Here is a 13,363-nt window from a genome sequence, read left to right on the forward strand (position 1 = left end):
TACCAATAAAATCTCGCAAAAACTGTCGTTTATTATTCAGTCTCACGATAGTTATTTTTCAACCTGAATCCATGCCGAAGAAGCTAGGAGCATTAATCGAAAGGAAAACCTTGCGAGTTTAAAGGAAACTTCTGATAGGGAGAATGAGGAAGAGGAGGAGAAGGAGGAGAAAGAGAAAACGTGGGGGAAAAACAGACACATACAGACACGCAGCGTATATTGTCAAAATATATTCAATGAAAAAATGATCTTGCAAAAGTTGGACAATCCTTCCGCATCGTTACAAGGAGGACTAATAGTAGGAGCAATAATAACAGTAGTGTCCTGCGTGTATTCACATTTACTATTACTTTCACCTCTCGCCTAGAGAAGCACGACCGCTACCGAATGCAATTAATAGGGCCCTACAACCTATAACGGTGCCTTAAGAGAAACGCACGAGGAACGTCCTTTATTTACAGCAATAACCAGGTTGAACCGTGGGTTGTTTCTTTCATAGGTCTGTCGCGGTCTGATCTTGAGCAATAATGTACAATTACGCGCGTTCGCAGCTCGCTTTTTTCTTCTTTTATAAATAATTAATATTATCCTCTCGTCAAAATTCAGCGTTTTGCTCGAGCACTCGACGGAGCGCCGATTGATCTCCAAGGTGTTCGTTTAGATTTTGAAGCAAAATATAAATTTGAGATATAATTATATCTCTCGATTGTTTATCAACCGACCAGCAGTAGCTAATTCTGTTGAAAGATTGAAAAACTCGAACAGGAATGAAAAGATACGTACAGAGTGACTTTGGAAAGTATAAAATAATTATTTAGCGAGACGATTCGTTGATCAATGCGACGCTCCCCGAACGAGTATGATCGTCGAGGATTTCGCTCAGAACCGACGACTCTTCGAGAACTCGCGAAACGCCGAATTTTCACACAGCACTGGTAATGTTCGCGATCCTAAATTAGACTTAGGCGAATAAATAGATCTCGTTCACTAATTACATTGCCCTCAACGAACGACGTTAGTGTTCCGCCGGCGCGGCGGGAGCGCCACAATTCGAGCTAATAAACAATAAATACAACGATTTTGTCGATTAAACAGATCTACGCCGTCAGCGCGTCAAATTTTACATCGTCTCGATCCGAAGCGAGCGCCTCGAGAAGCAAATTTTCGACTCGCGAGACGATAAACGAGAAAGGATAGCTTTTCGTCGTCCGTTTCGTCGGTTGACGGGAAACGCGCAACTCGAGCAAAGAAAAGTTGGCGAGTCTCGAAAAAATGCACTCCTCGAGTCGTGCTCGATCGGTCCTCGCTAATCCGTCCGCGAGTTCGCAGAGACGTTACTACCTTTCTGTTTTTTTTTTTTTTTTTACACGCTCACTCATCGATTATTCACAACTCTCTTCACGCACTCGCGAGCGATTTCACTCACGTGAGAAATCGTCCGGAAGGGTGCACGTCCAAATACCGATGTCCCATCGCAGAACGAGGATGCGCGACGTTAGCCAGAATGCACGGATTCGGACGTCAGGGATCACGCGCAGTCCAGGGACGCCAGGGACGCAGGACTGTGAGGACCGCCGAGCATGAAGGGCGGACTCATCGGCGGCCCGCCGCTTCCGGTGCTGTTCCCGTAGAGCTCAAGGTCGCCGAGATTACCGCCGTCCACCCCGCCGTCGCACTTGTCGGACTTGCCCTCCTGTTTTAGCACCATGCGCCGCCATTTTGCCCGCGCGTTCTGGAACCAGACCTGGGAACAAGACCAGCAGAGGGTTCGGCTGTTACGACTTGATTCATCACCGAGGTTCGCATGAGTTCGAGAAATCGATTTGCATTAGAAACACGATCGATCTGAACAATTAATTACAGGCTCAACAGAAACATTTTTTTAAGAACGATATATATTCAATAGTGATAGCAGAGAAGGTTTCGGTTATGTTACAGAGACGTCTCGAATGTTTCAATTATGTATTATCATATTCATCACATTTGTAATGTCATCTGAGTCCATCTTTTTAGATCGTTGAAATTACAATACTTTTACAATCATCTTGATTGAAACCTTACATTTCCAATCTTTCTGTAATGTATTTTGTAACATTACTAGTAATCTCTCAATTAATATAGGTATACGCGCGCATATCACATTACTATGAAGTGTTTGCCGAGATAGTGCACGTGAGTATGTAATATAGATGTCATTCTTAACGTTGAATCTGGAACTCTGAACATTTGTCTTAAAAGATATGTGCAATACTCATAATTAACATATAAAACACAAAAACAATTCACACAAAGATATGTTATTTCTAAAAAAAAGTCGAAAATTGTATCTTCTATATCTAACTTATCGTAACAAATTACGATTTTTTTTGTAAGAAATAAGCAGTCATTGATACTTTATGACTTGTATTCGTATTTTTATATGTTAATTATAAATATTGTATATATCTTTTACGTGAAACAAATATGTTGCAAACAATACCAAAAAGTATTGCAGCATCATATATTTCAGAAACGTTTCTCGTGAACCAAAATAGACATTTTGTTGCTATAACTTTGTAGAGATGTTTCAGGGACATTACGCAATATAACTGTAAAAGCAATATTCTGTGAACCATCATAATAGGGCAGTAGTTTCATTGTCATAGGGAGAAAAACATTATAGTTTAAAGGTTACTGATATATATGTATGTTATATCTCACCTAGTTCACCGAAAGTTAATTGTTTCAATGTTATATCCCTGTAACGTTGCAAAAACCTGTCTGCGCTATATATAGGGGATGTTGCGTTCGTATAACGTGTATGCCATCGTGGAAGGAGTTCATGAACGCCTTGTACATCCGCAAACTCGCAGCGTTAGATAAGAGTTCCTCCTTTTATTTACGTGCACCCGTACACGCGCATATGCGCGCACGCACACGGACACGCGTGCGCATCTTCGCGAAGTTTCCTCTATATTCACGATAGATGAAAGACGATGCGATCCAACGTCGCCATTTTCAAGATAGTCTCCTCCCCCGCGGACTTCCAACGAAAGAACTCGCGAACCGACTACTCGTGCGTGTCTTCCCTCGAGTGCGTGAGCGTGCGCGCGCGCGTATGCCGGTATGTCTGTGTGCGCGCACGGCGGGCAAGTATTCGTGCGTTTCGCGATCAATATCAAGCAAGATGGCGACCAAGAACCCTACGAATACAATAGCGGCTACCTCCAACCCTTTCCTTCGTCTCGGCGAATCGGCGCAGAAGCGAGGTAACGTAACAACGTAGAATGATTGTTATGCGGAAGATCGGAGAAACACGGCGATGATTTTTCATGCGATGTTATATTTCTACAGATTTCCTTTAAAATCTATTGCATTTTGTTTTACTTGAGAAAAGCTTCGTTACAGATATGTATTAAGAATTATTTACGTAGGCGCAGAGCGGTTGAGAAGTTTCCAGTTGAAAGATAAAAAGAGATGATAAAATAATTATTTTTTATTTTTTAATATATTCACATTTTATTTCAACACATTTTTGCGAACGATAAATTAATTTTTTTTATAATTAATATACGTGTGAGATCATGAAGCGTATGACAAGATTACAATCAAGCACAGGCCAACAACGGTCCTGCAGTCAAGGCTCAAATAATAATTTTATGTAGTGATTTTATATACGCAGCTTTAAATTGAATCACAAAAATAATACTACAATATGAAATTGATGAATCAATTTAATAATATGGATGTTAAGAAACATCTAAAAAATTAAAATTTGTTACAAAAAATATTATATACTTTTGCCGTTAAAATGATTTAACACTGAAAAAATTATTTCTTTATCATTAATAAATTTTTTCTTATATAAATCGGGCTCCAATTATGAAAAATAGTAATCACTTTTATCTTTTAAATTGAAGTCCAATTTGCATGGAAAAAGAATTTATTAACGAATGAAGAAGTAATCTCCGTAATAAAATCATTTCAAGGACAAAAATTTAGCATATTTTTAGTAGTTTTCAGAAAAATCAATTCATCGTTGTAAAAAATATAGTTCTTGAAATATAGAAAAATTAAATTAAAAACTAAAAATAGTTGTCATCACAGTTTCTTATATGTCCAGAAACTTTAACTTTACTATAATTAAAATTTGACTTTATGAGAACTTTTGATATTTTTTGTATTTAGATAATACATGATTCAATACATCCAATTATTCTCTTTTTAAATTTTGTGTTTTTAATTGTTTGATTTTCAGTTGTTCAAAATTGCGAATTTGGAATCTCTGAAACTTTACGAGACTTCAACAGTTTAAAGCTTTGGAACTTCGAAGAACTTTGATACTTCGAAATTCCTGATTGCATAACTTTAGATCTTTAAGTCTTGACAGCCTAGTCTTGTATTCAATATTAACAACTGAAATTTTAATGATCCTTAGAAATTGCATAAGTCTAATAACAGCGTTTTCGACTACAGTGGGTTTGAACCCAATCCGAGGTGGATTAATGACGTCACATGTCGGAACCGTCCAATTAGAACCCAAAGTAGAGCATGTGACGTCATTAACCCAGTTCAAGTGTTGAAACCTACTGCAGTCGAAAACGCTACAATATTTATAAAAAGCCAAACCGAATGGACGAGAATCTCGCCTGACCTAAGCTCCTCGTTTCCACGCCATCGCGTCTCGCCTCGCCTCATTTACCTTTAAATCGTCAGTATCTCCCGCACCCGATCGTTCCCTCTTTTCATCCGCGCGTCCATGGCACGCTTCACAAAGGAACGCGCGCGAAACTTTCGTAACAACCTAATAATTTAACGGGTAGTGGGTTAACGAGAGCGATCCGGCGCGGGCTCGTCCGCCGTTACGACGGAGCTTCGCCCGTCCGCCGGGGTTTTGACTGTCTCCGGATTGACGCCGGCTCGTAATTACGGAGAAAGGCCGCAGCCTCTCGTCGACGGAAATATCGCTCCGTTCCGCGCGGTTCTTTTAACTTCGCAGCCACGCCGTGCGCGCCGCACTAATTGGGAGAAGCGCGCGTGTCTACGTTGCGCGGCTCGCGCGTACGTGAATATTTTTATAGGGCACACCCTCCCGAAATGTGAGAGAGGCAAAGAGGCCGAGCGAGAACCACCGACTATCCATCTTTGGCTTTTCTTTTTGCGCTCGGATCGCAGCGATCTCTCATTATTTTTTCATGGCAATTTATATATACATATGAGCCAATAAATTAAATCTATCAATGAATTTTATCCAATTTCAGGAACTTTCAAAAAACGCATCGAATGCGATTTAAGACTAGTAAACTTACGCAAGCATTCGGGTATCGAAAACCTTTCGGGAGATTTGCGTTCCGGAAAAACTCGACAATTCAAATGTTTAAGGATTATTCAAAACTTGTTAATGAGTTTACTTGTAATATCAAGTAAACCTAAAAGATGCAATATAACAAGGCTGAATGTGATCGAAGTCACAATTATAATTACAATAGCGCGTGACCACTTTCGGAGACTAAACGCGACACAGTTAAAAGCTAACGAAACCGAAACGAGGAAATTCCAGTTTCAACACACCGCGGTAAACTCGCATTAAGAGAAAACGCGTGATCGCGAATCGCGCGAAACGAACCGTGGTTTCCATTTACCTGCAACACTCTTTTCGGCAAGCCAGTTTTCTGGGAAAGCTGCTTGAGATCCTTCGCGTCAGGATTGTGATTGATCGCGAAGTAGCTCTTCATCGTCCTTAACTGGTGATGCTTAAAGCTCGTTCTCATCCGTTTCGTCCTGCTGTTGGAGCCGGGCATGCCGGGGGTCCCGGGTCCCCCTCTGCCGAAGGGCATGTCTATGTAGTCCGCGTTTAGGTCTGCAACACAAATCCAGAAAACGGCATCGTCATCGAGATCGTTCGGACTTCGAGTGAGGGCTGTTCTAAGATTTACCGTTCAACACGTTGTCTGCCCAACGAATTTCAATTGTCTTACTGTGTATATACACTGCACTAGGCTATTCATCTTTTATAAGTAGAAGTGTGCGAATTGTTTGAATTCGAATCGATTCAAAACCATCGTGATTTGATTCGATTCGTTTTCGAATTTCAAAGTTTTGTATTCGAATAGAGAATTTTGAATTGTCTATGATTCGATCTCAACTCATAGTTATTATGATTGCTTCATTTATATCTTCCGCGACCAATGCTGTATCGGCGTGTAATTTTTGTGTCTGAGTGCTTGCCGATTTCCAAAACGTTTCTAAATCTTACAAATTATTTAAAAATTTATGTATACATAACAGATCAATCGTCGTCAATTTGTTCCAATATTTCATGGATTTGTATCATGATTTTATAGAATTTGAAATAAAATTTGAAGTGACACTCATGACAATATATGAAAGAACTATCTGATCAAATTACTCTTTCAAAAAGTAACATACGAATATTAACGATTATTCAGATCGGTTTGTAAAAAAAAAAAAAAAAAAAAAAAAAAAACCATCGGAATATCCGGAAATGAACGGATTATCCATTCAAAACGTGACCAACAGATATTTCTTTTCTGTTTAAGTACATGCATATCCGAATATTTTAATAAAACGCGCGGTTTTTTGTCCGATTTAAATGGTCGTAAATATCGTTTGTTTTTTATTTTTTGACAGGATAATCTGCGATCATTATTCTCCAGATATTTTTCTAAATGTCATCTGAAATTTATTTCAAGGAAATTCCGTTAATTTTAAAGAAGAATCGAACTCCAACAAAGACACGGAGAGACTCGTGTTTTATTCCGCCGAATCAATTTGTTCGAGCTCGCTTGCGTAACGTCGACAGTATCATCCTTGCAGGCAGAGGAGCGCGATAGATCGGCGTGGCCGTGAATGAGGTATCGTGCTTGTAAACTATTTGCTGCATAGAGCTGTAATTGGCCGTGTATCCACCGGCCTTTCGCATACGCTATCATCCCCTTTCCCCTTCTGCACTAATCCGCCTCTTTGCACTCGAGGAGCTAATGAGCTGTGATACGCATCAAACAGCGTTAGAACCCGCTTCCGTCGCGTCGCGTCGGCTCAGCGTGATCGCCCCTACTCGAAACCCTAGTCGATGACTCTATCCGAGCCGAGTGAAAATCGCGGATCGAGAGTCGGGACGAAGCGACGGTCGAGGGACGTTTGACAGATTTGCAAAATAAACTATTATCCTTAGACAATTTTTCGATTATTAAAAAAGAAATTGCTTCTCTTTAATTTTTGTCTTGTCCCTCTTCTCCTTCTACTGTATTGAACAAATTGCTCATTCAGCGTTGCAATCTAGCTACACGAAACCGCTCGCCGTCCGGCCGGCCGTGGCTTCGCTTATTAAACAATTAATACAAGCAATCTGTACGAACGATTTGTACGCGCGCGAGACCGCACGCTGCGAACTACAACCATAACTCAGGTGTTACTAAACGCACGGCCATTTATCTCGCCTAAGCGTGGATCGTCGCAGCCCTTAGCAACGGCCTTAAAAAATTGCCGGCATGATCCAGGATAGATCGGAGACCAGCTTGTGGTACCAAGCGATCACCTGCGCGCCGCGCTACGATCCTTTTTCACGGCGACACGACGACATCGTGCGACCTCCTCCAGCGTGCGGAGCGAGCGGAAAAAGGAGCACGAGGTAAGAGGTGGCAAGTGGAAGTTTCGATATTCACAGTGGTTCTTCGGCCGAAGCCGGCTGGTACCGTCGCGCCGCGCTCGTCGGCTTGTTCCCACGATCGGTCTCGACAATCGGAAATTGAGTTCTCTCGGCCTGACCGGCACGACGCGACGCGCCGCCCACGCGTCGCGTACGCGCTTCGTCGAGGGATTCGATTCGGGAATTTATGTCGCGCCGACAAATTTTATCTGGCTTCGGTGGCAAGCGTCGTGCGCCCACGCACGCTCGTAAATCACGCCGGATCGGTCATGCGTTCCCGCGGCCGTGGCATGGCGCGATCGGAGGTCGCATTTCGAGAACGACGACGTACCTCACGATCTATAGACTCTTGTGTTATCTCGGCTTCGCGCAACTAATCTTCCAAACTGTGGGACTGCGCGAGGCTTCCGGAATTTTTAAGCACATTCAGAACCAGAAAGTCCGAGATGTCGCAACTTATCGTGAGATGTACTAATTGCAAGATTTTGGAACTTTGGTGTTGCAGAGAACCTTTACTGAATCTTTTCTATCGATGACTGTTACATCAATAAATATAATTTAAAGGGTTGACACTCACCGAGACTCGCGGTCATAGCCTCAAGATCCTTGGGCTTCCTCTTCCTGGGTCTACCCTTCTGCCTAGGCGGCGGGACCACGGCGGCGGCGCCATTGAAGTAGGGTACCTTCGGGGGCGAAGAAGCGTCGGGTATGGAGGGCGTGGAGGGTTGCAGCGGCACCGGGCTGACGTGACTGTGCGGGTGCTGGGGGTGCATCGAGTGATGAGGGTGCGGTGGCGCGTGATGATGATGATGATGGTGATGGAGGAACTCGGGCGAGGGGAAGGGCTGGCCGGGATAGTGCGGCCCGGGTGGGTAGACCGGGACCGGTGGGCTCTGGGCCGGATGCAGCTCGGCGCCCATCTCGTAGTGCAGCCGACAGAGCACGGCGCCGTCCCGCATGCCGAAGTGGTCGCCCTTCGTCAAGAGTACCGCGCACGCCGCGCACGAGAAGCAGCGCACGTGGAAGACGAGCTCGCGCGCACGCATCACCAGCTCGGACGCCAGGATCGCCGCTTGGCAGCGCGCGCACCGTTTCATGCTGCCGAACATCCTGCGAACACAGAATGGAGGAAATCAATATTATGCTGTTACCCATACCGAGTACATGCTACGCCGATCACGTCGAGTGAAGGTCACGTTTCAATACACGAAAAGTACAATTTTGCTGTAGCATCTAAAAATTTTGTTCGATACGGATCAGAAGATAATTTTATGTCGGAGCATCAAAAGAATTATCTAGGATGTACAAGCATGATAATATTGCTGTAAATAATTTTGACATTTTAACAACCGAGTTAAACATATCCGGTATAATTACTTTAAATGGTGCAACATAATTATTTTCATTAACAATGTTGATGTGTAAAGGCTCTCACGAAATAAATTACACTAGAAAGGAGAAATGTCTCTCCTCGAAAATGATGAGTAACCTGAGAAAGTCAAAATGCTTTTAAGCTTACGTCACTTTTCGTTGTCTCTTATTTCCGTCCAACTATTTTCTCGCGTGTTTTGGGCATTCCGTTAATTAAAAACCTCTATTAATAAAGTAATAAAGATGACTTAATAACGAGTCAAAACGTCTACTGTTGTCTGAAGAAAATAAATTTAACTACACCTGGTGTCAGACACAGAGACATTTCTCCTTCCCAGTATAATTATTTTTCAACCTGTATTTCAGCAGAATTGTTTCTCCCATGTACGTAAATCTTTTTGCGGAAAGAATGATTTTACTACAAAATCTAAAACTAAAAATAATCTTTGTCAGACTGTCAAAATAATTATATTGGATGCTCAAGCTGATTGCTAGCTTGTCAAACTTTTAGTATTATTCCATCATGCTTGATGATTCTACACCTGCTTTCTAAATCGCAATCAATTCATTATTCACTGAAAAACTGTAAATAGTCTCCAGTACTATACTTATTATATCAATCAGTGATGTATCCACTGCTTTTAGTGATAATACACTAATTCCGGTCAGTGAGAGTATCCTTTTCATAATGCGAATCATTGAAAAACAGTGGAAATCAATAGTCACTGAATAGTACTGTGATCATATAACTCTGATCATCAATAATCAGTACTATTCATTGTTTGCTAATACTAATAACTGGGAGCTTTCCAGCAAGAGACACAAATCAAGAGTTATTATATCTTTGTTTGACACAATATACAGTGAGAAATAAAGATAGAAGGACTCCTGTGTCGATTTGTCACTTTCTGGAAAATTTCCTAAGCACCGCAAATCAGTAAGATTTCATTGATTCAGGTTTAGCGAGCACATAATTATTTTGATGAGTTAACACAGTTATTTTCGAACATATACTCAGTTAGACTTTTAAATTATTCTAGCAAAATAATTTCTTTTTTTCTTCGTGCATATATTTACTTGATTTTCACAGTTGAACATTGGACAGGATTAGAATCCCAAGGCGATGAAATTTATGTCACGAGGTATCTACGATCAAAGATCGAAACAAATGTACAACAAATATGTACAACATTAGTAAAGTCACTCACGGTGCTACTGTCTTAATAAATCTCTCTCGATTAATCGAGAGAAAAGAAGGAAAATGATTTGCACCGCAAGAAAATGAGCCTCATCGCGACTAGTAGCATCGCGTTATCCAGTATAAACACATTCCGCACGTTCGACTGCTATCGCGTCGCGATACCCCCCTCGGTATCGACCAATGTCCTCAATAGTTCCGCTAAAGAGAGACCGCGTCGAGCGACGGGGGAGCGAGAAAAAGACGAGAAAAAGTTGAGAAGGGAGAGAAAGAGAGAAAAACGCAGGAGGACGTACGGGTCGGCCGATATCGCGAAGGACGGCGAAGATACGTCCAGTGGCCCCGCGCAAAGAGGGAGCGGAAAGGGAGAGGAGAAGGAGGAATATACCGATGCACCGGGCGCCGTGACATCGCTACTGCATTAGCGGCACCCTGCAGTCTCCATTACCGGAGCCGGTCGACTATCTGGCCGACAACCACGCCGCGGCTACCTACCTAACCACTTATCTCACTCCGCGCCTTCCAAATATATTACCACCCCGCCCCGCGCGCGCCCCTACTAAAGAACCTAGATAAAGACGTGGCTCGATCTTATAACGCCGATCCCGGAGAGCCGGACCCCGTACGCGTACGCGCGCGCGGCCCTTTACGGCGCCCCAGTGCCGGGGTATCGGATCGGAAATGGACGATTTCGGCGACGGTCGAACGAACGGCGCGATACCGTGCATTTCGTCGTGGAGAGAAGAGACGCGGCAGAAAAGCTCGCGCGGTCTTCAACCTCCACTGTGAGTCTCGTGGGCCGTTACACTTGGACTGTCTTGCTGCGCTACAGACTTGCATTTTTTTTTTCTACGTTCTTCATTATTTTATTGCTCTTGTTGCTTTTACGCACTTGAGTCAGATATCTCTTGATTTACGCGTATCCGCGTCTTGGAATTAACAGATTCTGGAGTTTCAAAGCTTTGAAGTTTACGATCCTTCGTGCTTTCGACACGAAGATTTCATTTCAGATTCTACGGTCGTCGTCGTCGTCAAGCTCCCCGAACGATTGATGAATACGCTCGCGGTGTTGTAAGTGAAATTTCTACAGATCAGAGATATCGACGAGAATGAGATGGATGAGAACAAAGGGAGGATGTGGAATACGTACATGAAATGCCATTCGCGATAGAATCTGTGTGATTGGAAAATAGAGAGATGCGGAACTAACGGATGTAAGAGAAAACGGCTGTCGGAATAATCTGCATAAATGCAAGATTGCGTAAATATCATAACGACCGAATGTTGAAATACCATACGAATAAGATGAAAAAAGTCATTCTGCTAAAAATCTATTGTGGATTTCGTAACGTTAACCGAAATGGAAATATAACAAATTAGAAGAGAAAAATATGTATATAAATGCGAATATATACGATTTAGATAAAAAAAATAGAGTAATTTGAAATGGCGATATTCACAAAGGGAGGATATTCTTTCTGGTGGCAGTCGGAAAAACGGAAGAGAATCGTAAATTCGGGGGACTGTTTGTGAGACCGAAACCTAATCTGTGGGACTAAGTCTTTCGTTCCTTCGAGGGTCTCTTGACTCGAGACACATTGTTATCATCTTTGATCCTATTGCTGTACCCTACTCTCAATGGGGCGATGACTACGGGTGAGGCCGGTTTGTCTCTAACGGCGTGTAAGGCCGCATATTTTCACCTAATCGGATCTGTCGCACCCTGTTCGCTAATCGAGCGAGATACCGCCGGTTGAAGAAAATTGAAAGTGAAGAATACGTGGTAGCGGTAGAAAAAAAACTCGAGAGAGAGAGAGCTACTCAAAAAATATTTTAACGAAACGTTGCACGCGTGTACAAAAATATTTCTATTAAAAAAAAAATAAATAAACGATGTAAACAATTTACTTTTCAATTTCGAGGGAGATTAAGAGCTGGTTTTTTTTACTAATGCGTCGTTAACTTGATTAACGACCGGTTAACTTTGTCACCAGAATTGCCAACAGCAAGAATTCCTATTTAATCACACTACATTTTTTCTTTACCGTGAGTAGGTTAGGAATGGAGATTTGAAGTCTTGCTGTTGGCAATTCTGAAGACAAAGTTAATTGACCAGTCAAGTTAGCGGCATTGACGAAACCGGCTCTAGGGAAGAAAGTAAACTGAACAACGATAACGACAGATTTAACAATCAAATACTAAATGTGCCGATGATAGTGCAATTAAAGTGAACTTATCATCACGAGGGAGTTTGGATTAGATAAATTATACTAAAACGATCAAGACTCTCTCTCACTTAATCTATCGTCAACAGGTGAGATCGGCGTTTTCCGGAAAGAATAATTCGCATTCCTGGGGCTACTACAAGCGGAAACATGAGATGTGGCGTGAAACAGCGCGAGACAGTCGCAACGTGACGTACAGCGCGAACTAAAGCCCTCGGCAACCGAACCGTGTTACCCTCAAAATCCCATAAAACATTCTTCTCCCCCTTATTTATACTTCTCTCGGTGAAACACCACACCCCGTACTTCTGCGAGCTACGTCCGACCGACCGGGCGCATATCGCAGGTAAAACGTTGCCGGGACGATCGGGGACGAGGCCGATCGAAATCCGCAGACTTTGGGGCCCCCCGTCGTACGCGACCTGGAGGCGGTTTTTCGGGACCTTTCGTCACCTCTAAGGCCCCGTCGAGCCGGATGAATGAATCGTGGCCCCGGGAACGACCTCATTCGGATCTTCATTCTCGGTTTGGGACAAGACGGAACGGCGGGGGGGAAGGGAGGAGGGAGGAACGCCCGCAGAGTTTTACAAGATGCGCCATATGCGATACATTATTATACAATGCGGGAGAGAGGCGCGCTCTAAGCGCGCCACAGTCGCCCTCCTCCGAGGGGGAGAAAAGGGCGGCGGAAATCCTTTATGGAGCTCGCGCCGAGCGCGGCGGACCGCTCGCCGCGCGTTCGCACACTCGGACCACGTGGACTCGCCTTGCCTCTTTCTTCTCTTCCTTTCGTTCTTTCTTCTTCCGGCATTAAAAGGGAGAGAAAGAGATAGAAAGACAGCCGCTCTCTCTCTCTCTCTTTTTTCCCGTTCTTCCGGGCGGAGGGAAAACTAGAGGGGTCCAGAACGCGCTCACAAGAGA

The 13,363-nt window shown here is 43.2% G+C and overlaps 1 protein-coding gene across 2 annotated transcripts in view; it reads right to left on the minus strand.

Moving 5' to 3' along the window:
* Positions 1 to 210: 210 nt before the first annotated feature.
* The window catches only part of LOC105205585 (protein apterous), a 54,812-nt gene continuing 41,659 nt past the window's right edge, over positions 211 to 13,363 (minus strand). For both annotated transcript variants that reach the window (XM_011174983.3, XM_011174982.3), the window contains exons 4-6: positions 8,226 to 8,758; positions 5,622 to 5,839; positions 211 to 1,744 (exon numbers count right to left, since the gene is read on the minus strand). In XM_011174983.3, the coding sequence (XP_011173285.1) occupies positions 1,529 to 1,744; positions 5,622 to 5,839; positions 8,226 to 8,758 (967 nt within the window). In that variant the 3' untranslated portion in view covers positions 211 to 1,528. The remainder of the gene's footprint in view (positions 1,745 to 5,621; positions 5,840 to 8,225; positions 8,759 to 13,363) is intronic.

The sequence above is a fragment of the Solenopsis invicta genome, chromosome 13, assembly GCF_016802725.1.
Source record: "Solenopsis invicta isolate M01_SB chromosome 13, UNIL_Sinv_3.0, whole genome shotgun sequence".
NCBI classification, from domain to species: Eukaryota; Metazoa; Arthropoda; class Insecta; order Hymenoptera; family Formicidae; genus Solenopsis; species Solenopsis invicta.